Raw genomic sequence first — 27,643 nt, forward strand, 5'->3', positions numbered from 1 at the left:
CTGACTACACTTGCATATGTTTCTTTCATGCTGATGTGGAAAGTTTCCTCTGAGGTCTGTTTGAGTTGAGCTAAAAGAGTTTTAGAGTCAGACTTATGATTCATTTAGCTCTGTATGAACTGAGAATCACCAGTGAATTTCATCATCATTATTATTCATGAGAGAGTTGGAGCTGCACTGCCCTTAGTAATTTTCTTTATTGGGAAAATCCATCACAAACTCATTTAAGGATCTCTTAAGGCAAACCCATGATTTAGAATAAAAGGAAGGCTTCCTCTGGACAACATGACAAATTAATGACGTGTCTGCAGTTACTTTCATCTCCACTGGCAGCGCTGTGAATATTTCATCCCCTTGGGGAAACTCTTGACATACACTGGCAGCGCTAACTTATAGAACAGCTCTGCCTCTTTTTTTCAGTCAGTTCTGGTTGGCATCCACTACAGACAACTTGGCCAGGGGCTTGAGAAGCCGGTCCAAAAGGCCCCTGCCATGTTTACTGTTCTGTACAAGCCTCAGCACGGCACAGCATGGGTGGCCCTGCTACGCAGTCGCCTTGAGTCTCATTGAAAATGCGGCAGTATTATGGAAACACCGCACCCGTCTGGCTCAGGTTTTACCCAGCACATAACAAGTCAGCCCTTATGCTTTACATGAACTATATGGATACTGTTCAGTGGAGGTTTGCTCATGTTCCTTTACATGGACGTGGGTGTACTTAAAGTGCTTGTGAATAAACATAATAATGTCTGACAAATAGCATAAGTAGTGAGTTGCATAGCTTTGGAATCTGTACTCAATATTTACAAGGACCACAAAAATCAAATATTCCATCTCAAAAAGCTGAACTTGAGCTTCTTGTCTGTGTACACGTCATAGACTGTATGAAACAAAAAGACGTGGCCACCGTAAAATAACCAATTTGTTTGTGAAGCTGAGCCTCTTGAACATCAAAACCTAGGTGTTGACGTTCAACAGAAGCAATGAGCAGGGGCTGGATTTACCAGTGACACATAGAGACCAGTCGGCAACCATCTGGCAACCACTGGTCACTGGAGAAAATGTTGTATTCTGTGGTTGGTGAGCGGTTGGTTGAGGCTTCTGTCAGTTGTATAAAATAAATTGCTAAAGTCTGAGAGACCAAGCAAAATGAACACAAACATTTCTGATTCCTGTTTGTGTGCACACACCTGTCCAAATACAGATGATTCAGATTTAAAAGGTGTCATTTTTACTTTGTAGTCAGTCAGCATCCTCCATGTAAAACATAAGCGACTGCAGCAATTAACCAAAGTGATCACAAGGTCTCCTTGTGACCAGTTTCACCATTCACCAGCCAGCAACTTCCAATAACCAACTGGTCAAATAATACACATCAGAAAATTAAGGTTGTCCAATCTCTATGCCTGTGGACAATGCTTGTTGCTATGGTAGCAAGTTTTCAATCACAAAATTGCCTAAAACACACCTTGCTTTATTATATTGTATTAGATAAGGCCTGAAACTAATGATTAGGACCGTAAACTCATCAGTACATTGTTTGTCAAGGCCATGAGTGAGTTGAAGGGATTGTAGCGAAGTCATTTTCTTATAGACTTCCTCACTTATTGGCCAGTTGCAGTAGATGCAGAAGCTAACTTCTGCATTAGCATTTGTTCTTGTCAGTATGTAGTGGAACTGTTACTCATCGCAAGCTTTCACAGTGCCATTTTTTTAATAACACATGTTCGTATTGACAGTATGCCAGGTGTGTGTATTTTTGGGTACAGCTCTGGCTGCTACAGAGGCAACACAGTCCAATAATTCTTGCTTTCCTTGGCTGTTTTATACTAAAATGGCTACAGGGAGCTGGACCCTATCCCGGGGGAAAACAGGACGCATACTCAACAGGCCGCTACTCCTTCAAGAGCCTAAAGAGGCAGGCAACCAATCACTCACACATCCACACCTTTGCAGCCAGTTTAGAAACATCAAATAGTCTAATATGCATGTCACTGGAGTGAGAGGAAGCCACATGGAAAGACCCTATCAGAACAGCAGATTAGAGGGTAGAAGCTTCTTGTCACAATGCTAACCAATGCTGGATCTCCATGTCTTAACCTGATATGTCGTAGCTATATGAACCAGCGCTAATCAAGCTCTTACGTAAAGGTCAGACACCCAAGAAGGTCCAATTATTATGTAACTGTTCTACAATTAAAGCTGTTTGCCCTTCAGAGACCTTAACAGTGGCTCAACAAAACAATGTGTCTTATAGTCTTTGTTTGGTGTTCCTATCACCATGCATTTTGCATGTGTGCCCAAGGAAGTGTTTGCATTATAAATGTGACATGCTAGCCAACAGTGACGCACGACATAGCATATGGTGCTCCTCCAGTCTTAATAGTGCATTCCACGTGGACCTCAGACCTCAGTTACAGCATTTCTGCAAATGGCTGGCAGTCATTCCTGTGTCCTACTTCGGTTGGACTCTCGTGTACGTTAGGTCAGTTCAGGTAATGGGCTTTTTTGCGTTTTATCACTTCAGCTTTTCTGGAACGCTCCATGTTGCACCCCGGAGATGGTTTTCAGACTATAGTTTGGAACACAAGTGGGTTAACTCTGTGGAGTTTCAGACAAAATAAATCATTACAGTGTTACAACATTTGGATGAAAAATCGCAGACAAACATAAACGCTCTCAAATATATGCACACACACGCTTTGAAAACCATTTAACATGGTCAGTGTTTCTTGCTCCATTAAGAATTCAAGAGCCAAGATGACTCACAAGCGTTTCATCTGTTCTTGGTGTCCACTACAGCAGTGAATCCAGCGGCTTGCAAAATATGACCAACCGCTGAGCTGCTCCCTCATCCGCTCTGTCCTGTTTTTACAAGGGCCCGAAGCTTTCACTGACTCAAGCCCATCCTGTGACGGGTCATGGGTTACTGTAATTTAGCATGTGCGTTCAGATGGTAGTCATTCAATTTTCCTCTTCCTTTCATGTACTTTTCTGTATGTGTGGCACTTGCCGTTACTGCCATTTTCCAAGATAACAACTGTCAAACAAGACTAATTGAATTGGGAGTGGAGGGACGGGGGTGTCCGCATACTGCTGGGGAGAAGGAACGACTGAAATGATTAATGGCGCAGTAATGGAAAAGTACGTTCCTGCAGCGCCAAGAATGTTTAATGAACTGAAGCTGAATAAAAAGGAAAAGTGAAGTAGGAACTTTAGGAAAAATGAAGAAAACAAACAGAGGATGAAAAATGAGTTTTCACAGGACGAAACAAAAAAAGGGAGATAGTAGCACTGCAGAACATATAAAATGGATTATAACAGTGGGGCGTATGAGTGATGAGATTTTCAAAAGGAATATGTCAACATTTCTGTAAATATCCTTATTTGCTTTCTCGCTTTGCCAAGAGTTAAATGAGAAGCCTGAAACCGCTGTAACGTGAGAGACTGTTAGCCTAGCGCAAATACTGGAAGAGAAAAAACAGCTAGCCTGTCACATTTTCCACAATGAGAGCAGGAAGAAGGTGCAGATACAACCAGACAGGAAGAGACAGTTTAGGTGGTTTATTTAAAAGGTGGAGTAGATGCTCAAAGCCAGGTTGGCAGACAGGCAGGCATGCAGGAGACAGAAAATGGAAACAATCATAAATCAGACAACAAAGCAGAGCAGAACTTCTAAGCCAAGTTTGGGGAAAGGTGCGTGAGTGAGAACAATGGAAATATAGATGATTCTGGTGGATTGGGAACAGGTGCACCGGCTGTGAAAGTCATGTGACTGAAACCAGAAAGAGAGCATGAGGACATCTAAGTGGGTGGATGTGGCTTGACACGAGTTTGAAACACTCCCGATGGGAGATCGGATGAGGTCAAGGAAGGATGTGAAGGACAATTCTAAAGAGCTTAGGAATAAAAGGTGCTCTGACAATCCAAGGCTTCTCAATGGCTTATCATTCACAATCCCTTAGCTCCATCCTCATTTAGAATAACCAACATTCAGATGTAGTGTGTCCCCCCCCCCCCCCCCCCCCCCCAATGTGACCCAGTGACTGAACCTGTAAACTTGTCAATTCAATTTTCAATTCAATTTTATTTATGTAGCGCCAAATCACAACAAAAGTCGCCTCAAGGCGCTTCATAGATACAGAGAAAAACCCAACAATCATATGACCCCCTATGAGCAAGCACTTTGGCATCAGTGGGAAGGAAAAACTCCCTTTTAACAGGAAGAAACCTCCGGCAGAACCAGGCTCAGGGAGGGGCGGGGCCATCTGGTGCGACCGGTTGGGGTGAGAGAAGGAAGACAGGATGAAAGACATGCTGTGGAAGAGAGACAGAGGTTAATAACAGATATGATTCAATGCAGAGAGGTCTGTTAATACATAGTGAGTCAGAAACATGTTAATTAACGGAAGGCCATTTTCCATAGATTTCCTATAGAGATCTTTTTGCAACCACTGGTATCGCCCTCTGGTGCCCATTAAAAAGAATGCAGGTTTAGGGCACTTCAGCGTTCAATGTCTATGAATCTTCTAAACATGGGCTACAAAAACACATCTTAGATACTTTGCCTCATCTGTTCTTACTGTGTTGCTTCACACAGGCCGTATCAACCTGAATTCCCTTTTTGCTCTGTTCTTTCTCTTTTCATCACTGATAAGACTCCACTAATGTCTTCATCAACTCCCTAAATTCCTCCCCCCCATACATTTGGTGCTCCCTCACATTCTCCATAAAATTAACAGCTCCACATCTTAAACCTTTGGACCTGCATTTGCCTACTGGTTCCAAAAAGGTAAAACCAGAAGAGATGGACCTATGCTCCCGAATCAAACCTCAGAAATCGCCGGTGTGATGAGCCAGATGTTGCCTACTCATTTCAATGTGTTGACTGGTAAAATCTGTCAAGGTGTCCCTGCTGAGATAATAAATCCATCACTGCACCCCTCCATCCATGGGTGTGAGCAAATATTTCGTTAGAGCAAAGGATGAATAACAAATGACGGCTCTTGTCTTGGAAAATATGCTTTTGCCTACAGTGAATATGGTGCGACACGGTTATTGATTCCCACATGATCCGAAGCTTCAAGGACAGGGTATAAAAAAAAATCACAGGCAAGAATCAAAATCGTTGCTGCCTGCATGTTATCATTACGCTGAAATTATGGTCATTATAAGACATATTGAATAATATTGACTCTCTGTTATGTAGTCACGTTGAAGGCTAAACAGATGCGAGCAGGGAGTCTGGAAAATTTGGAAAATAACTCTGCTTACATCAGCAGCACTGGGGAGTGATGTTGGCTATAACAAGCTACTCCCATGCACAGTTTGTTTACAGAGACGACACCCAGATCAGAGTCTCGCCTTCTCATTACATGAACTATGCAGCGGGGGAAAATGTCACGAGTTGTATTCAATCTGCTGAGTGTGACAAGGCAACAAAGCTCAGTGTGACAGAGACTAATAATGCTGAACTTTCACTGCGTGGGGATATTAACGACATTAGTAGAACTAACAGCTGCGTGCCTGTGTGTGCATAGACTGTCTTTGCATGTGGACACAAAATAATGAATCGACTCAGCATTTGAAGAGAATATTTCAGAGTGTGAGTGTTATTTTTGGCAGTCTCAGGGAAAAAAAAAACCTTTCACTGACTGATCTTTTTGAGCTTTAGATAAGAAAAAATAACGATCTGTAATGTGTTTATTAAAGTTTCTGGCAGACGTAAGAAAGAAAAATGAATTCATATTTCCCCGAGACCAGAAATTATTTTTTGAGTCCTCCCAGTGTAGTCGATGTACTCTCAAGGTCGATAAAAAAGCTTCTGGAAAGCCTCAAAGAGTTTTTCTTCTTAACAGTTTGTGCTTAGTTATTCAAAGAAAATACTTTGTAATCCAAAAGCATTTGGATATAATGTATCATTCTGTGAATTTGCTATTTATCTTTCAATTTTGATATTTTTGCATTTTTTCATTGTTTTCAGTTTTATCTGTATTTTCTGTTTTAATTGACCTGCTTTTTACCCACTTTTGGTTGTTCAAATACATCATGAATTCTGTTAATAAGCTTCAAATGGTAAATGGTAAATGGCCTGTATTTGTATAGCGCTTTTACTAGTCCAAGTGATTGATTTTCAATTCATGTAAATTTTTTAATCGTCAAATGTTTTCTTCACTGAATTTGTCAAATTACTTCTCTTAGAGATTTTCATAGATTTAAAAAAAAAATTGTACATCCATCCACGTGGTTATCGCGACAACAGTTAAAGCAAAGACCTCCATCACCGCAGCTACCTGGCCTCCTCCCAGTTTGATGTGCCTGAAATGACTCATCTAGGAAGTGTCCAGGATGTCAGATGACAAAACTCACTCCTTCACTCACTAGAAGAGTCCCTCACAAATGACCGAGCCCCTCATCCTATCTTTAAGGGAAAGCCCAGACATGCTTTGGAGAAAACTAATTTCATGCTTTTGTATATGCGATTTTATTGTTTTAGTGGCTACCCACATTACAGGCTTTGTATTTTAATTGTAAGTTATTTTAATTTTCCACTTCTAAAGACTACACTGTAAAGTTTGGCTGTGAACCATTGCTAACAGGCCCAGTGTAGCAAGATTTACTGCTGCAGAAGCCTTGCTGTAGGCACTTAAAAAACAAATGACAATGTAAACAGCCAAATGGACCGAGACGTGTCAGCATCAGTTAATGAAGATCGCATGTCTGAGATGCTAATTCATTCTGCAACACAATCTCTCTATGGGGGTTCCTCCCATAGCAGTGGTTCCTCGAGGAGGTGATTAGGATGTGCATGAAACGGGAGTCAGAGGCCAGGCTGGTGGATGAACATGTGGATGAACCCAAGGCCAAAAGCTGCCACCAGCAGACTAACCACACAGCAGCATGTGGTAAACATTGGATCACCTGTTTTTGATATGACTGGCGGCTTATACACAGGCAAAAATTGAATAACAAGGGAATTTTGAAGAACCATAGCTTGCATGCACGGAGACAACCCCATTTAACGATTGCAGGCAGTGGACCGAACCACTGTGAAAGTGCATGAGGGGGAATCACTTTTGCAAATCCGACTATTTCATTGCTTAACACTATACAACGATGCATCATCCCTAAAAATCAGTACTTGGGAATCTTGACCAATATGTCCTCCTGTAATTTCTGGCTGCATGGAAAGCTCATGCCATGGTCAAGGGCACAGCAACTAAATACCAAACCAACACATAGTCCTCTCTTGCTCCATGCCTCTTTCATTACCCTATTCACTTTAGCTTTTTATTTATCCACTAAAATTGCACATTGTGACTGAAACCATCCATCAAGGAATAAAAAAACAAACCTAATCCAAAGGTCCAGCTCAACAGCTGACTTAATCCACCTGCTTTTTAAAATCATTCATATCTTAAAACCAGATAAACCTTTGACAAGGTGCTGATCCAAAGCCAGCTTAACTGCACAATCATCTCCTGAATCACTCAAATGTGAAAGCTGGTTGATGTCCCAGATATTACAGGAAATTCAGAGAGTATAAGTAGCTAAACATGAACTCCTAACAGGAGTGGGGCTGACTGAGTAGGAATGTGACATTTTTATAAGGAGGCCATCTGTCATTTTTATAGTATCATTAATAAAGTGTCTGGAAGGAGCTTTTAAGAGAGCATCTAGACAGAGACTCATCCTGAGACAGTTCAATATAAAAGCTCCATGGAGCAATTCCATTTTATCAGAGGGCAGTCCCTGGAGCAGCACACATTACTTCATAACACTGTCTCATAATATGCCCCATTTATCATATACTATAAATATGATATAAAACACAATATTGCACTGGACCGAGAACATTAGATGATTGTATAAAAGTTATACTTGACCCACTACTTTTAAAAGATTAGGTACAAATTTATTAAAGGCATAAATCACTTAAAAATTTTCTTTTTAGCAGCTATCAGCTTATAAGTGGATTCTTCTTCTTGTCTGTGTGAAGCGAGAGTTGGGTGGAGGCTGGCAACAAGCCTAGCCCAGCAAAGAGACTGGCAATGGTGGGAAGCAGCCAGCAGAGGAACACCTAACATTTAATAATTATCGTATCATCGACTATTTGTGTGGTCCCTGAATAGGAGAAATGAAATTTTGTGGTTTTTAGAGACTGACTTGCTGTAACTAGCCCATTACATGTCTTAACATCTGGACAGAGATAAACCTAGAGGCTGGTTTGCACAGAGGTGGCTCAGTCTGTACGCAAGCAACCTGAAAAACATATGCAGCTGTGTTGCATTCTGGTACTGATTCATCAACTCAAGCTAATGCTTTTGAGTCCACCTGATACTCCATTTCCCAAAAGCACTCATTGTTACAGGTCCCTAAAATATACATCAAATCTGTTTTTGAGGACATCAGGAGAACGCAGGAAGTCATACACAAATATAGCAGAGAGATTCAGGAATTTTTTTAAAAATAAGAGACTGTGTGCAGACTAAAAACTGAACAGGGTCAGCGTGCTTTAAACCTGCATGAAGGTTTAAAGCACCACCAGTTCAGAGATGTGATATCACACCCAGTGTATTACTAGGCTAACGCCATCAATAAAATCACCTGCCTAATGTTATTGTCACACTACAGAAAGCAGTGGATCATAATTAGAGAGACTGTGTGCACTAAACTTGTGATCTCATTGTTATAGTTTGTCTTTTTTTGTCTCTCTGTGGTCTTTTCTTTTCTTTCTTTCTTTTCAGTTTTTCCTTTCCACTGTCACCATGTGCTTGCTCATGTCATGGGTCATTGGATTGTTGGGGTTAATTTCTAATACTGTAGGGTCTTTACCTTACAATAAAAAGCAACTTTACTGAACTGAAAAGCCTTCAGTTAATCCAAAATGCTGCAGCAAGAGTACTGACAGGGACTAGAAGGAGAGAGCATATTTCTCCTGTTTTGGCTTCCCTTCATTGGCTTCCTGTTAAATCCAGAATTGAATTCAAAATCCTGCTCCTCACATACAAGGTCTTAAATAATCAGGCCCCATCTTATCTTAATGACCTTGTAGTACCATATCACCCTATTAGAGCACTTCGCTCCCGCTCTGCAGGCCTACTTGTTGTTCCTAGAGTATTTAAAAGTAGAATGGGAGGGAGAGCCTTCAGTTTTCAGGCCCCTCTTCTGTGGAACCAGCTTCCAGTTTGGATTCGGGAGACAGACACTATCTCTACTTTTAAGATTAGGCTTAAAACTTTCCTTTTTGCTAAAGCATATAGTTAGGGCTGGACCAGGTGACCCTGAATCCTCCCTTAGTTATGCTGCAATAGACGTAGGCTGCTGGGGGATTCCCATGATGCATTGAGTTTTTCCTTTCCAGTCACCTTTCTCACTCACTATGTGTTAATAGACCTCTCTGTGTTGAATCATATCTGTTATTAACCTCTGTCTCTCTTCCACAGTATGTCTTTTATCCTGTCTTCCTTCTCTCACCCCAACCGGTCGCAGCAGATGGCCCCGCCCCTCCCTGAGCCTGGTTCTGCCGGAGGTTTCTTCCTGTTAAAAGGGAGTTTTTCCTTCCCACTGTCGCCAAAGTGCTTGCTCATAGGGGGTCATATGATTGTTGGGTTTTTCTCTGTATCTATGAAGCGCCTTGAGGCGACATTTGTTGTGATTTGGCGCTATATAAATAAAATTGAATTGAATTGAATTGAATTAATCAGAATACAAGCAGTGGCAGACTGACTCAGATCGACGTGTTGAGTGTTGTTTCACAAATTAGATGGCAATTATTCAAAACACCTTCCCTAGTCTGTCTTAGAGTGACTGCAGTCAGTCAGTCAGTATCTGGTGAATGGAATGCTGCCTGACATAACTGGCATTGAGACGGCCAGTCTAAAAACAAATGTAAATAGATAAGCAAAGTACAAAGACGCTTAATTAACTTCTGTAGTAGCACACAGAGAGATGTGATAGCAGGGGGTTGACAAACCCACAGGGATGACTTGATGAGCCATAAGTGTGCATACCATGAGCACAACTCACTGACACTAATAAAGGCGGGAAAAAAATAGAAGACCAGGGAGAACACAAAGGACGCAGACGATTGGACATTTGAATCAGGCTAAATGAGAAAATATCACACACCTGTTAAAAACATAACAACAATAAAATCTCACTTCAGTTCCATTTTGGCTTCAGGATTTTGGCTTCCTGACATTTTGGATCCCATTCTGGGAGAGCTACCCAATCATAAGCTCCAAAACAGTCCAATTTTTTTGAAAAATGGCCTTTTTCTATTGATGGGACAAGCGCTGGAGTTGGCTGAGCTAATTGTTGTGACTTATTTGGCCTCACAGTGGACCAAGCAGAATATTACAGTTAAAAACATGCAGGGGTTTGACATGAGACTTGGCAATCCTTAATACATCCCAACATATTTTATCACCCATGTAGTCTCATGTGAAGCATTGTCTCACAGCTACTTGGAAACTTGAAATGTGATGGATGCTAAATTTTTTAAAGTTTGTAGTCAGCCTGGATTCGAACCAGAAAGTCTTTTCCAAGTTTCACTGGGAAAAGGATGCTTTTGTCATTATACACTATTCTACAAATGGCTTTAAAGGAAAAGCCCCGCAAAAAATGTGTATCTATATTAAGTTCTGACATGTGTTTGTCAGGCAAGAAGCTTTACTACCTTAACAAAGACCTTTCAGCAAAATGTATCCTCGTTTTTTATTCTTATGCTTAAAAATGTCTCCTACTCCCACAAACCGGTTTTTCCTATACTCTTGGGCATGACTGACCACCATAGCTTTAATTATAAAAGAAAGCAGAGACCTTGGACGAGTTTCAAGTCGCAAAGCACATCACTTGAGTTTTTAAGCAAGGATTTCTGTCTAGGGCAGCTTTGTGCTATACTGCACATTATATATCCTCCCTCATTTTCTCCTCTCTCTTTTCTCTTTCTCTATAATCACGGAGTGATGTTTTGACTGGCCAAATCCCCACCATTTCTTCCGAGGTTAGCGCACAGTCAATCTTAAAGGCTCGGGCCGATCTTTTTTAAACGAACCTCTAGATCATGTTACCTCCACCCAACAGGCAGCTCCATTGATCTTGTTGGGCTCGTTGTGGCCTCCACCAAGTGCGCACTGTTCGTGCAGATTTTGCTTCTCATGCAATCCCTGTCACGCTGCTCTCTCTTTTAAGTGACATGTTTAAGGTTGGTAATTAAGCCCAGATCAAAGTGCTTCTACTTCTTAGGTGTGTGAAAAGGCAAGGAGTCAAAAGCTAGTAGTTAGTAAACCTAACAGACAAGGTATTACTAAGAAAAAGGAAAAGAGGTAAGATGCACCAACACCTTATTCTTCGCTGGAAACATGTAATCATTTGAAAGAGGATAAGTTTGAAGTTCGCACATTACTAAAGCCACACCTTATCAAAACAGTACCTAACTGAGACACTGGGGCCCAAACAAACTTTCCCCAGATGAAAAGAAAATGGCCTGGAAAAAAACCCTGTTCTTAAATGAAGTCTTTAAAGCAGGCTTTGATATTTGTCCATCAGGGTGGTGAACACCCATGGACGTACAGTACAAACAACATTACTCAGTATTTCCAGCAATGTTAGGTATGTGCCTTACATTTCCCTCTTCATGCAACACAGATCTGAGAACATTGTGTTCTTGTATCAGTGTTAATAACCGTGAAGCGATACCAATCTGCACGTGAGGGAAAGTGCGTCCAAATCCTGGGACATGATGAGTTCTACCTCTGGTTCATCGTCAGTGTCCCCTCTAACCCAAACATAACATTTACAAAAGGGAAAAAGAAGCACATGACCCACTATGGACTGATGTAAATATTATTGGGGAAAAGTTTGCCCAAGCAGGGAAGAGATAAGCAATAAAACCGCAATGTATCAGAATGGAAATCGGCACAGAGCAGCTTCGGCATCGCACGGACTGTAATTTATGACTTTCAACTTGGCAAGATTTTGAACTTGGCGTCCGCTTCTGCTGACTGCCTCTTATGAACCCAGAGAGCATCCAGCACACACGGGTACAAACAATCTCGCCCTAATGCTCAGGGTAAAATAAACATGGATTCGATTTCTGCTGAGCCAGCAGATTGTTGGAGATAAGAGTAAGAAGACACTGGAAAAAAGGGGTAGAAAAAAATACTCATGAACACTTTATTTCTTCTAAATAATATTTATTATATTTGGCTCCATCTCTAATTGAAAAAACAAGATAGGTATGACACCATCAAAGAAGAGCACCGTCAAGATGCCTCATACTTGCTTATGCTTACTGTTTTAGGTTGTATGTTAATATAGTTGAAAGAGTCTTCTAGAGACTGATAAGAAAATGAGCTCAAACACTGCCATGTGTTACACTTGGGGAGCAAAATGGTACTCACATGCAAAAATAACACTGGGTGTCTGGGTGTTATCAGATATAATTCTCGAGCATCCTTGTGGCAAAGCCTGGGTACTAATGCAAACATAAAGGACTCAATAAAATATATGCACTTTACTCAAGCCCTTTCTTAAGTAGGCTAAAGGTGCAACATGAAGTTTGATGACTGCACCCATAAAACTCAAAAACCATAATTGATTTAAAGTTGACAGATCTCCCCCTGTAGGGAGTGCCTATGATGTGTCAGGTAATTTTATATCGCTCCCTGGAAGTCTCATGAACTTCTTTTCAAGGAAGAGAACAAAGCCACAGAAACCCAACCTGGTTAGAGTCATGGTTGTTCTCCAACAAATATGTTGGTGTGGCTGTAAAACCTAAAGTCCGCAGGGAAATTCACAGATTGACAGGCGTACATCAACAGAACAGGACTTCACAGCATGACCTAAAAATAGAGTGGCAATCAGTTGATGAAGGTTTTGTTTTAGGAATATCACCGGCGCAGGCCACAAAAGTTGCTGCAGATGACAACTTTGGTGGTCCCTTCACTTTGCATCTAGTGCTTAAAACAGGTTGAATTTCAATTGAAAAAAATTATTTACATAAATTATTCAGATTTCTTTGTTCCTCAAAGGAGTATCCAGTCTTTAAGTCTGACATCATTAGACGTTTCCGGGTCCAAACTCCGCTTCAGGTCCCAAAGTCAAACAAACACTGTGGCACCACTGAGAGTTACAAACTGTCTAAATGATTTCATCTTTAATAAAATGATCAGTGTAGCTGCTCTACCAGGTGTAACAATTAAGTTTAACATCCAGGCATCCATGAAAACAGAATTTATGAAGTTTGACCTTAGCATTGAGTTAGCTTGCTAGTTTCCATATAAAGATGATGCACCATGTTCTGATTGAGAGATTTCTGAAAAATTAAAACGTACTGCTCTGCTATCATAAATGAAGGCTGAAAACTATAGAGTAGTGATGTTTGTGGGATTACTAAATTTGGGCTACCTGGTATAATGATGCGCTACATGGTGACTAGCTACACGGCTATGGTTAGCATAATATAAACACAGTGAAGCTGGAGGATGAACGCTAACCTTTTCCCACTCGATAAATGCAATTGCATGGCAGGATGCTATGAATGGACCAATCTTCAGTCAGGAGAACAACTGAGATAATCCATCCACAATATGAGGTTAGTCACTAATATACTGCTGCATGGGCTGGGCTGAAGTTACATCGTAAGGTTTTAAAAACTGAACGTCACTGACTTTTTTAGGGGCTTGTTCAGATTAAATAGAACAGTGTGTTTCCCAACCTTTTGGAGCGAGGGCACATATTTGACATTAAGAAAATCACACGGCACACCACCAAACAGAAATGTCACAAAAAGTATAATGATAATTTTTCCCCACCCACCAGGTATAATGAAATTGGCTCAGTTTTTCCCCAGTATACCCTTTTTGCTTTATTCTGACCACTACTCACGCAAGGGCCTTCATCTGGGTCGGAATTTTCTCCAGCACCCAGGTCAGATTGACTACTTTTTCTTTTCAAATATGTATTTATTGCTATTATGCGCTGCCTCGTCTGTTATGTAATTTCTTCTTCGTTGTCTTCTGTTTTACTGTTAGTTGGTGACCCATTTAATCAGAGCAGGTAGTTAAGCTGCCCTCTAGTGGAAGAAAATGTAATTGTTCTGCCCGTTACTCACACTGGTCGCTTAGAGTACTAATCAGGTGGAACCAGATAATCTTCCACGGCACACCTGATCATTTCTCACGGTGGTTGGGAAACACTGAAATAGAACAAGATACAAAGCATTAAAAAATGTTAAAAACACAACAGCTTTAATAAACACAGTAATTTGGACCCTGAAGCAGGTTTCATACGTCATCACTTACCAACAGGATCGCTCACCTTAGTGATTCCCTCAATTTTATACACCGCCACCAATCTACGTGGATAACCTGGTGCACTGGTGATCATATTAATCTGTAAATTGTCATGATGCATCTGACTTTTGATCTAGCCTCATTATAAATTCAAAGTTCCAAATAATTTTTCATTGTATTATTTGTAATTCCATCATTTGTCTTCACAATAAGCATTGGAGCCTCACACACTCATTACTATGGTTGAGCGAGCCAAGATGAGAGCAATGCATTATTTAGAGGCAATGTGGTGGATTTGAATGACAGGCAATCAAATCAGGGCCTCTCGTTACCTTTAACGTAACAGAAAAGTTAGTCTTACTGCACTACCTGTATTCATGATCCATCTACTTGTAAAACTGTAAAAAAATGTGTGGTTTGTGTATTTTTCTAAACATTACTTCACAGAAAAAATTTGACATTTTAATACAGACAGAAGAACTTTTGCCTCTGGAAAAAAAAAGAAGCAATTTCCGGTTGAATCACATCTTATAAAAATTCCCCTTTGGTTTAATCGCTTCACAGCCGGCTGAAATGGCTTTAGTGCCAGTTTTCCTTCCTGCAAAGATGCCCTGTCTTCTCTTATTTCGAGATGTGTCAAGTCTAGAAAGTCCAATAGCAGCCGATGAACTTCTTTTCTGGTCTTTTATAGCATTAGAAACCAAACTCAGAGAAAATAAAAAAGAAACTATACACTGAGGAAGAAAGGGGCTTATATACATTACTATACTTGCATTGAACCATCAAAGTCTGTATCTCTTTCACTGAGTGTGTCTCATATCAGAAGCCTATAATTTCATTTGGACAATAAAGTATTGCTTTCTTTGCTTTGATCATTTTGCCAGTGTTGGATGACAGCATGCGATAAAATAGAGGAATACTTGACAAGAAACAGATTTTAAAAAAGAGGGAGATTGATGAGCTTTTGTTGAGATTTGGATACAGTCCTTTTCACGTGACTCTGACCAGGCCTGTGAAAAATAAGTACACCCTTACTGCTGCAATAGTAATTCAGAAGTGGCAGCCAGGCGCTACTAAGCAAAGACACTCAACCCCCTGGGCGACTGTGGCTCAGGGGGTTGGGAAGCGCATCTGTAACCGGAAGGTCCCCGGGCTCTCTGTCCTGGTCGTTGTGTCCTTGGGCAAGACACTTTACCCTACTGCCTACTGGTGTTGGCCAGAGGGGCCGATGGCGCGATATGGCAGCCTCGCTTCTGTCAGTCTGCCCCAGGGCAGCTGTAGCTACAACCGTAGCTTGCCTCCACCAGTGTGTGAATGTGAGAGTGAATGAATAGTGGCATTGTAAAGCGCTTTGGGTGCCTTAAAAAGCACTATAGAAATCCAATCCATTATTAATTAATTGATCACCAGCAAGTGTGAGCACCTCTGCAAAAGCAGAGGTTTTGTCAGTTTGTTGGTCTGGAGCATTCAGGTGTGTGTTAACACAATGCAACAGTTTTTCCAGGAATAGACAACCCATCCATCCATCCATCCATCCGCTTCCGCTTATCCTTTTCAGGGTCGCGGGGGGCGCTGGAGCCTATCCCAGCTGTCATAGGGCGAGAGGCAGGGTACACCCTGGACAGGTCGCCAGTCTGTCGCAGGGCCAACACACAGAGACAGACAACCATTCGCACTCACATTCACTCGCACATTCACACCTAGTGGCAATTTGGATTATCCAATTAACCTATCCCCACAAGCTGCATGTCTTTGGATGGTGGGAGGAAGCCGGAGTACCCGGAGGGAACCCACGCAAACACGGGGAGAACATGCAAACTCCACACAGAAAGACCCCGGTCTGATGGTGAATTTAACTCAGGACCTTCTTGCTGTGCGGCAACAGTGCTAACCACCGTGCCACCGTGCTGCCCAATAGGGCATAGACAACCCAGCAAATTCAAATAGCTGAAAGTCAGAAAAAAATTCCCCAAGAGTTACATCTGAGACTCAACAGGCCTCTACAGGTTAAACGTTCACGACGCTATAATTAGAAAATGACTGAGCAATATGACTTGTTTGGAAGGGTTTCTAGGAGAAAGCTTCGTCTCTCTAAAAAGAAGATGACAGCACAACTTAGGTTTGCAAAGTTGGATTCAATTCAATTCAGTTGACTTTATATAGCACCAAATCACCACAACAGTCGTCTCATTGTGCTTTATATTGTAAGGCAAAGAGGCTAAGGTAATCAATAATAATACTTTGGTGAATCTGAACAAATCACAAGACTTCTGCAATGTCCTTGTCCAATGTCCACAATTCACAGTGCCACAAATGAAGAAACCCAAACAGATATCAGCTAATAGCATGGTGGTGGAGAGGTCATGACTGGCTTGTTTTGCAGCCACAGGACCTGGGCACCTTGCAGTCCCTGATTTGACCATGAGCTTCTCTGAACAGTAAAGTGTTCTAGAGTCAAATGTGAGCTCATCAGTCCAACTGCTTAAGCTTGAATCAGCCTATTGCGAAGGCCCCGTTAAAGTTCAGACCTCAACCTGACTGAAATGCTGTGGTTGGATTTTCAGAGAGGTTTGCGCAAACGAGTGCCCACAAATCATAATGAACTGAAACAACGCGGTGAAAGAGAGTGGGCCAAAATTTCCACCCAATTTTGTGAGAGATGGATAAAATCACACAGAAAACCGATGACTGTATGTGTGTTTTCAAATAACAGCACCCTTAAAAGATGATGAATGTTAGAGCTTAACTTTCATATTATTAGAATGGTACATGAGGCACTCCAAATAACAAAATTAATCAATAACCTGATGAAATAAGAGGCCTCATTGCTCAGCCTGTGTCTGTTCTTAGGTTTTACTGGCAGTGACTTAGCCTGCCAAGCTCCGGACACTGATCTGAAGATCAAAAGAAGACATTTCCTGATATTTAATTTGTCCACAGCTTTGATGTGTCATGGCTTTACCCCTTATGAATAATCCATTCATGGCTAATTGAAGACTGCCAAGGTTGTAAAGCTATCATAACAAAGCAGCAGGTTATCATCGACGAGGTCTGTGAGACCAGCTTCTCTGCAGCCAAGAGAGGGCAAGAGAGTGTGAACAATGACGCATGTGATCATCACAACTGGTAACCGGCGTTGTGACGCCCAAACATGTGACCACAGCAGGAGGTGCACGTCTGTTTTCTTAAGCCTGCGCCGCTCAGACAACTGCATTGCAACCCGATGCTGTCTTGCTGTTTGTCACATCACAGCAGCGCCCACTACTTCTCCTTGAAAATCTGCAGATTGCCAACACAAGCAGAGGTGTATAGTCCAAAATCCATTAATTCTGGCTGACGGTTCCCTGGCTGCGCAAAGACTGAACAGCCAATTTTGATTATGACCAAAAAGTAATGTTCAGTCTGATGTTCAACTGTTTTATTTTTTAGGTTAAATATACTATAAATAAGCCAATATATAGCATTTTTATTCTTTTTTCCCCTTTTTAATGTAATAATCAACAGACTTCTGTCATGAGGCAACTTTCTATTGCCAAAGCAAACAGGAGAAAAAAAGATGAGAAGAAGCCTACATAATGCCTTAAAAGCCATTTCTGACCAAAATGTTGCATTTATAATCAATAGCAGAGGCTGTGCTGTTTATTTCCACTCATCACTCATCAAATTTTTATTTTAAGCTGGAGTGAATAAACAAGTATTAGCATTGTAAATAAACTGTTTAAACCGGTGTGGAAAGCTTGGAAAAGCTAAATTATTCCACTGATTAAACTATTTATGATTCTACTTAACAGCCACTTTGGAAATTCAGCACTTTCATCTCTGTCATAGACTGTATATGAAATATAGACATGGAGCCCCAGTTTGATAGCCAAAGTCTGATAGAAGAAAAGCACAAATGAAATTTTAGTTCGAGTAGACCTGAGTTTATGGTCTCAGCCTTGATTTTCATATCTTTTTAACAAAGCATGATATTCAGTTTTTATTTATGGTCCCATTTAGATAACGTGGATGATAAAGCAGGGTATTATGGGCAGAAATTTCACACCCACATTAGAAATTAAGGTTGACATCCACTCTTAGTTTCAGTCTTTTGGCAGAATTTGGCATTCCCCTGACCGTAGTCTGGTCGTGAAACATACTAAATTGACAATCTAAATGTAACCCATATCAACTACTCCCGGTCACATGACCCACGTCAGCTGATTTGAGGTCCCTCTCCTGATTGGCTCCTTCCACGTCGCGGCAACTCTGAAAACCGGCTGTGTAGGGATACTTCCGGGTTCGACTCCTGCTGTGGCTGTAAGCTTATGGCGTTTAGAACGGCGTTGGGAAACAAGGCGTTTTCTCCCCTCAATTCATCTATAAACTCATTTCACCTCAGCGGTAAGTGTCCTTAATACCTACCACAAACAGCCTTTTGGTTGTCAGTGAGCAGTCGATCGTTTCCGCGATTAAAAATGACTTTGTTCGGCGGCGTTCCCACCGCGAGCAGAACTCCAGTTCGAAAACCGCTGTTTTTGAACACTTTTATTTACTTAAGCACTTTAATGGGCTTACTTTGGAACAAAGTGGGATTGAATGGTTATTGTTATGTGTTGCCTTGAATCCGGCTATGCTGTCTGTTAGACAGTTGTTTTTCTTTATTGTTGTTTTTGTATGTGGTTGTAGCGAACGCTACTGGAATGTATAGATTAAGCTACGTAGCCAAGATGATTAATAATAATTAATAATTTAACTGTTGTACATTGATGGATGATGATTCATGATGCATGATTTGCATTGTTACATAGAACTGCGGAAAAATGTATTTGATTACCGGTAACCTGAATCGAATTAGATGTGTTAATGGACATTCTTCTGACCTACAGGTCAGGTTTTTTTCCCCCCCTCTGAACTGATCTTCTTCATATTGAAGTGGCGAGCCGGTAGGACCATTCTTTGTTTTTTCCCCCCACGTTGCCGTCTTTGGATTACGGACATATTTCCCCATTGTATGAAGCTGCACCCTAAGGAGGAATGCCTTAAAAGTGAACTTTAAAAAGAAAAGGACCAAAAAGGACTCTTAACAAAAGGACTCTTGCACAGAAAATCACAGCAATTACTTTTCTAATTAATTGTGGGCATTCGTTTATGTTGTGTGTTGCATTAATTATTTTGTTCCACTTTCCCTTTCCCCCATTTATTCAATATATTTTTGGCACAAGATATTCAGTTTTTGGTCTCATCATTCACACCATCTAGGCTCCATAAAGAACTACTTCTTCTGCGCGTCAGTCAGTAAACTCATCCATTGCAATAAAACTAGTCCTTAAATAACTTTGCGTTACACGTGGCGAGCCAGCCAGGAGCCTGATGTGTGAATGAGTGTTTGTTATTTGATGTAACTGGATATTTGGTATTCTCTGTGGTTTTGACAAGGTCCGCGACAAGAAAAAATGAAGTTTATTCAGGAAAGTGGGGTCAATATTGCACATTCTGTCATTGTTTCTGGTGCCACAAACACTGAGAAAGATGAGGAAATTCTTGATTATTTGAAACAATACGGTCGTATAAAAAGGGTTATTTTCGTGGATGACACAAACAGCGTGTTTTACAAAAACCTGATCGTTGAATATTTTGATAGTTCTGCGTTAACTGCTCTTAATACATTTTTCCCATATACTCATCAGTCAGAGAATTACTCTGCTTTGACTTTTTGTGTAAAATCGCTTGCCGCGGAATGCACAGCCACAGCAGGAGTCCAGACCCCTGCAGATTACCTCGGCGAGCTCAAGCAACTTGCACGCCGCAGCGGCAGGGAGTTTCCAGATATTCTGAGGGAAATGATGGGACAAATTAGTGAGCATCTGGAAGGAATGGGACAAGACAGTGGCTTAGAAGAGGGAGCCTCAGTTCAAATTGTAGAGCCTGCACCATCTTTGCCTGGCCAGCAGGGGTTGTTGTCTGGACACTCCGCAATCCCTGAGACAGCTACCAACAATCCCTCACCTGACCAACAAGGGTCACTGCCACATCCACAAAGATATTCACTGTCACAGACTGAAATGAACCCCCCGGAAATACAAAAAGTAGTGGTTGAGCATGTTGTAAAAACAGACACCGTACCTGCATTCAGACTTCGTCCTTTCTCTGGGAAGGTTCCCAAACCAGCCAACGAAACAGATTATGAGACTTGGAACTCTCACATTGAACTGCTGTTAGCAGACCCAAATTTGGCACCTCTACAGATCACTCGTCGCATCCTTGAAAGTTTGCTACCTCCGGCAGCAGATGTTGTGAGAGGACTGGGCTCAAACACAATTCCATCTGTCTATTTAAACGTGTTGGATTCTGCTTTTGCCTTAGTACAAGATGGTGAGGAGTTGTTCGCTCAATTCCTGAATACGTTACAGGATCCAGGTGAGAAACCCTCTGCTTTTTTGCAACGTTTACAAATCGCATTAAACACTGTGATGAAAAGAGGTGGTATCTTGTCTTCAGACTTCAACAAGCATTTACTCAAGCAGTTTTGTCGAGGATGCTGGGATAGCGACATCATAAACAAACTACAGTTGGAGAACTTGAGGAGCGATCCCCCATGTTTTGCAGAGTTCCTCCTACTGCTTCGAACTGAGGAGGGTAGACAGCTGGCCAAGGAGAATCTCATGAAGAAACACCTAACTGCATCCAAGCCTCGTGCCGCTGTTCATTCCCAGAGCACATGTGCTTGTAGCGATTCAAACACCAAGGCCATTAATGAGCTGAAGCAACAGATGCAGAAACTGCAGAGTCAAATGGCTGCTCTTCTCTCACAGAACTCTCAGTTCTCCAAGCCAGCACCACCTCAACTCAGATCAGCACAACCAAGACCCAGCAGCAGTGCAAACAGTTCCCGGCCTAGAGCAGGCTACTGCTTTAAATGTGGAGAGGATGGGCACATGTCAGCAGGATGCGCCAACCCTCCGAACCCGACATTGGTTACGAAAAAGAAGAAACAACTTGAAAAAAGACAGCAGGCTTGGGACAGCAATAACAAGTCAACAAACTAGATGCAGTCTCTGTGGAGGGACAGACGGAGGCTGCAGTCGACCCATGTCCCAGTTACAAGCAGAATGGACATTCCATTACATTGCCTAAAGGACTCATTGGAACCAGAAGTACAGCACAGGTCACAATTGGAGGAACTGTATTCAACTGCCTGTTAGACACTGGATCCCAGGTAACCACCATCTCCCACTCCTTCCACCATGATTATCTTTCTGACCAAGAGATACAACCTCTGAGAAATCTCCTGGAGATAGAAGGAGCAAATGGCCAAGCTGTTCCATACCTTGGTTATGTGGAGATGAATGTCACTTTCCCTCCCGACTTCTTGGGTTCCACCACAGCTGTTGATACACTTGCTCTGGTAGTTCCCGATGTCCAATCAGCTCAACAGCCATCAATACTGATTGGTACAAACACTCTGGACTTGGCATATGAGAAAGCATTCTCAGACCAACAACCCTCCTTTCCAGCCCCTCATGGATACAGAACGGTGCTGAAAATTCTTGAGCAACGGTACAGACTGGCCAACAGTAGTCATCACGGAATCATCAAACTGCACACTGACGGACCACAGACGATCCCAGCTGGAAAAACTGTTGCCTTGGAGGGGTTAATTTTTGGACGCTGCCTCCAGGCCGAGAAGGCTGTGTTGGTGGAACATCCAACTTCGTCGCCTCTGCCAGGTGGCTTAATGGTCCCGTCTTGTGTCATGGATTTCCCTTCTCACCAGCCATACCACTTACCTGTGGTAATCTGCAACCAGTCTGAACACGATGTAACTCTCCCAGCCAAAGCCGTCATTGCGGAGATCAGTGCCATTCAGTCTATTCAGTGTCAGGAAAGGAGTCATGACAGTATGCCTCCTAGCCCTGTAACTTCTGGATTCAACTTCAACTTTGGTAACTCCCCCTTAACACCGGAATGGAAGAGTCGTATTACTGAAATATATGCTATTAAAGGATCATTGTGCACAACCTGTCCTATTGCATGAGCTTTGGGATGATTGAACTCTCAACTTTAGCTGAAAAATATAAGAACAACTTAACCATTGTTTCTGATAGCCAGGGGCGTGACCAAAAAGACATCAAGTTGTATATCTTGAACTATGAGCTGTTTGTTTGATTTATATCCTCATTTAAAAAATTCCTGATGACTTTATCGGCTCAGTCATTAGTATCCCGGCTTTTTGACTGCAGCACGATGCTCATGTTGCAAATCAGTCCTCATTAGTTTCCTGAAGGACAGTAAAGCAGAGTGTGTGTTACCAGGTTAGTTCAAAGTTGTTAGCATGTGTGTGTGCGGTGTCTTTTGGTTTTATAATCCAATCCTGTCTGCTGTCAAAAAGCTAAGAGAGGGTCAAAACCTTTCCAAAAATCTTGCAAAAAGAAAGTTATTGTGGCAAACTGAGGAATCTCAACAACTGAGAACCCACAGAGGTTGAGCCTGTTATTCCACTCCAAGCAGGAAGGGGGCGGTCTTTATTGAACGGGTCACACAACAACCCCACACATGAACTCGCTCACGGTGCAACATCTTCCTCCATCAAAACAACAACTATCAGTGAATTTACACCAGAATATCAACCGGATTGGTCGTAAGAGTAACAAAAGCAAATGCAAATACACAGTTTTACGTCTTAACTGATAACACATGCTTCCGAGGCATGATGGGAGACAACTAGCTGCTCCCAACACACCACATTATGTTGTACCACTGTCTTTGCTTTATGGGATTTTCTCCTAGATTTCAGTCTTAGGACGGTTTAAGTATCTCTGTCATAATGTATCTAATCTGACCTTCTGAAGTTAAAAAGCTTCACAACATGTTAGCGATGTAGCATAGTTTACCGCAGCAACTGACCTGTTTCAAACTGAGCTTTTTGATAAAGGGAAAACCTGGGTAGAGATGGCTGGATAGCTCACGGTGATCTTCTCAGGCAATGTGAGCGTGGAATGATAACAGCCCCATCTGACAAGTTTTGAAATATAAAGCAAGAAGGAAGATCCTAAATCACCTAAAAATGTAAATAATAAGCTAACAAGTGGACAGCCTATTGACCGTGATTAGAACAGAGCTGTGCAGAACGATAGCTGACATCCATCCAAAGGTAATGTGGTTGAAACATTTCTCCTAAATCCAGAAACATTTTCAGTGCACACATCTCAGCAGATTTTGTGAAACAGAGGAGGCAGATCGAGCAGCTGCTTCCAATTTTTCTATGAATGAAGTCTGGAAAAACACAACTGATCAATAGGCTGTAATACGAGGAACACACCCTTACTGTAGACAGTCTATACGCTCTGTCAACATCTGCCAAGGGTGTGGTTTCCAGTCTTTACAGCCCGAACCTCTTTATATTCATTTTCTCTGTCAATTGCATTCACACAAACTTAAATAACAGTTTATTAAAGACATTAAAGATGTCAAACGGCATTACACAAGTCAATGATAATCATCGCCTCCTTGCTTGAAATTCATAGTTTACCTTAAGGGTTTAAAGACGTGGAATGGCCATAATGTTCCTGCCAACCAGGTCCACCCACAGCACAAGAAACATTCTCTTTACTTGAGCATTATAGATTTAATAGATTTCCTAAGCTAAATAATAGGAACTGCTACTCACCCCATTTACACTCCAGTGTTTTTTTTTTTAATAGCACATGTCTAATTATAAAGAGAAAAATGGGGTCTTTTCACTCCCCATTCTCATGTTGCCGCAGCCCAAAGAGACCGAACTACTGTGCAAGGTTCAGGTCATAGGACAGCTGCAGTGATGACAAAGAAAGGTCTCACGGCTAAGATGCTCTCAGAGGGTTACTAAAAACACATTTGTTAAGTACCTCAGGGCCAAAAAAAAGAAAAAAATCTCCATACAATACTTTGCTAATTCCCGCTTGATTCATGTTTTACAGTTTGGAAAGATAATGAGTCCAAACAGACCAGATTTATGACCAGAGGAAATGGTTTTGAACAGTTCGCAATCAGGTTTTGGACTTCACTGATGGCCGCGGTTCAGACTTCATTAAGAGTGTGAATCCAGAATAGCATGATGAGAGGCTTTCGTATGTAGCTTGATAATGATGCTTGGACAACTGTGGTGCGGAAGAATCTAAGGGTTAAAATTTAACTTAGAGGGGTGTGACCTGCAGCAACGAGTGCTTGACAAATGAAGAGGGGCTTTTTCCCCCCAGATATGATACTGTGACTGTAAATCCACAGGATCACATTCTGCAAAGGCAGAAAAAAGAAAATATTTTACAGTTCAGTCCAATGATATTTCAGTTTTATTTGACATATTCACATCAACAATTTAGAGCATTTAACCATAAAAAGTGTCAAAATCATGTCTGAGATCAGTTTCCAGTCTCTCACATAATCAACAGGACATTGACTCATCAAAAACATGGTCAACATCTGCTTTGGAGATAAAATTTGAAACTTTGCTTATGGACTTTTATGTGCTGAATCCAAATGACAGATGCTTCACTGTGTTTAAAAGAAAAAAAAAGAAGAAAAAAAATCAAATCTGGACTCATCACTCCATCAGACCTGCTGCCACTGATTTTCCATTTAGTCCTTCATTGTGAGAATCATTAGTTTAGAGATCAGTGCTTTCCTTTATGTTTACCATTTGATGCCATTTTGGGAATAATAAATTGCAACTGACTGACTCTGTACTAGAAACTGGTGTCGTTCTGCGATGTTTGTCCTCAGCAGTGTTATAGGTCACAATTTCCACTAACAAGCTCAGCTTTGTGCTGACTCATACAAATGAATCACCCACCTGTTAGCCTCTTTCCTACCACCTCTCCACTGTGTGCTTTCCAGACAACTATCACACCAGTCCTAAAATTTCAAGGATGGCAAATGGTCAAAAGAGTGGTGCTTGTGCTGGTTATTGTGTTTACTCTGGTGAAAATAAGACATTGGCTTAGTTATTTATACAAAACTGGAGCATCTTTAGAAAAACAGCCTTTATTTTTTTATTTTTACAATAAATAACTTCCTTTTTAGTAAAATGATTGCTGACAATAAAACTGAGAAGCTTCAGCTACGATAAATAAACAACTTTCAACAAACCAGGAGAAATGTTTGATAGACGCTATCATCTTTTAGGGGACTGTCATCTGACACAGCCCAAGGTGCCACTAGGCTGGGTTTTGGTAGTCTTGGTAGCCCACAAGCCCAACAACAAGCCTCTGTCACTCTGAGCTCAACAGAAAAACCGTAAAAGAAGCTTTAAATGTGCTGCATGTGTGGGAAAAATTGTACACTCGTAAGTTCAGGAAGAAATATCCAGTCTTTTCAAAACGGTGGGGATAAATTCATCAGTGCGTCAAAGGAAATGAAGGAGAAACTTGTTGTGGATGGATGAAGCTTGTTTTCTAAGACGTGGGGTCAAAGTTTCTGACCTAAACTAAAGGATCATGTTTTTCTAACCCTACTAACTAAAATCAATAAACCTAAAACCTCTGAAAAATAAGTTGCCAAACAAGTTATGAACCACATGAGCCCCTATGGTTGTAGATATGAATTACTGGCAATCAATTCAGTGTGTAGCTAAGGTTCGAGGACATGCTGTCAAACTCTGTGTTTTTCTCTTTAATCATTTAGAGTAAAGCCTTTCTTAATCCAGTCACCTCTGCCTTCAAATAAATGTGGACTGAAAGACTTCCAAAAGTCAGTTTTCACAATATCTTCCCAGCTGCAACTCCTTCGTGCCCTAACATTAGACCTTTAACATTTGTCTAAAGAACTGTGAATAAATATGAAATATCCTGACAAAGTAGTTTAAAACCTTACACATTAACACAACTTTTCCATGGAGACGAAAGCGAGGTGTGTTCTGTTCTGTCTAAATCCGACAGCTGCACTTGGATACTGAGGGTAGTATTAGGAAACTATTAATTGGACATGAGTAGGAGCAAGAACTGTAGGCCAGGAATGGCTCTCAGTGTGACCTTTCCACAAAATTACATTTATACACTCAGGGATTGATTTTCTGCACTTAACTGGACTTTTTCTTGTGAAATATGGGCAGTCAGAGTAAACCCAGCCTTGTGACAGGTATACACAATAACACTGAGTCACTGTGAGGAACAAGCAGATTTTTAGAAGTATTTCCCCTGTATTTATAACAACTTCCAAGCACCACATTTCTCCCTTCAAGTACACAAAGTGACGTCCTGACAGACAGAATCATTCGCCAGAACCTTTGTGAAACCCAGGTAAGTGAGTTAAGTAAGACATTTAACATATTAGCCCAATATGTGCCTCATAGATAAAACCTAATAGACTCTTAGTTGAGACAATGAATTAATTAACAAAATCTGCATGCGTTTGGTATCCTTTAATTTGGATTTTTCAACCTGTGTGTTTTGTTTTGTAGTGTCATTTGATCCAAACAAAGTGAAAAATGTAACAAAGCCACATTTTTATAGGGAATAATTGTCTGGTTCCTTCTGGTTAATGTTGTCTCATTGCCTGTTTACCAGCCTGCAACTTGGGCTCTTGGTGTTTTTACCCCCTAGATATAAAACGGGATGACTCAGTGGATATCTACCACAGCCTGCTTTTAATGCCCATTCCTCAGCTATATGATATCATTTATGAGATCTGATCAAGTACAATTGGCTAAATGTAGTTTTTGACTGAATTACTGAAGGAGGGTGTGGGCGGACATCTTTGCCCTGGGCCCCTGTAGACTCTAGGATCACCTCTGCTGCTGCTGAAGGGGGTTTCCAAAACGGTGAGAAAAAAAAAAATCAAAATTTTTATTAGTTTAAATCATATGTGAGACTTCCTCTATAATACATTTATAAATTTTTCGAGTAAAGTAAAATTATTAGTGGAGTTTTAAATATGACAAACAGGCAATATGCTTGTCTCCAACTCATGCTGGAGTCCATTGTACTCTGCTGGCGTGTAGTTTATTATGGTGATAGAATACACTTTATATTATTCTTGTCTAACATGCAATCTGTAATTTTTATGAGGAGGACTTGAAACCATATTAAGGAACAATCCGTGGGGGGGGGGGGAGCTGGCAGGTTTAATCACTTCCTTCCAACCAGAGTCTTGCCTGTGTGAATATTGGAGGTGGGGTGCGTGGGAGTCCGGTGTGATTGTCACCTTTTCCCTTTGACTACGTTCCATCTCAAACCGCACAGCTGGACGCACACAGGCCTTCCCATCAGCCAGCAGCTGGGCTTGTCAGCCAATCAGGCACCTGCGTGATTACCAACAGCTGGAAAAGTAAAACAGACTGCTTAGAGGACGGGGGTCGAGGGAGGCTCTGTGGTGTGTGATGGTGGTGG

General features: G+C 41.4%; 1 protein-coding gene across 1 annotated transcript; it reads left to right on the forward strand.

The window, feature by feature from the left end:
* The first annotated feature begins 18,446 nt into the window (after positions 1-18,446).
* Positions 18,447-27,350, forward strand: LOC146501043 (paraneoplastic antigen Ma3 homolog). Its single transcript, XM_085136061.1, has one exon. It carries the CDS (start codon positions 19,736-19,738, stop codon positions 21,326-21,328), a length of 1,593 nt encoding a protein of 530 aa, XP_084992187.1. The 5' UTR covers positions 18,447-19,735; the 3' UTR covers positions 21,329-27,350.
* Positions 27,351-27,643: the final 293 nt, after the last annotated feature.

This window comes from Neolamprologus multifasciatus, chromosome 16 (genome assembly GCF_963576455.1).
Source record: "Neolamprologus multifasciatus chromosome 16, fNeoMul1.2, whole genome shotgun sequence".
Taxonomy (NCBI): Eukaryota; Metazoa; Chordata; class Actinopteri; order Cichliformes; family Cichlidae; genus Neolamprologus; species Neolamprologus multifasciatus.

What these genes read in the sequence shown, in the direction of transcription:
- LOC146501043 (XM_085136061.1), top strand. Translation starts at nt 19,736, where the DNA reads ATGAAGTTTATTCAGGAAAGTGGGGTCAATATTGCACATTCTGTCATT.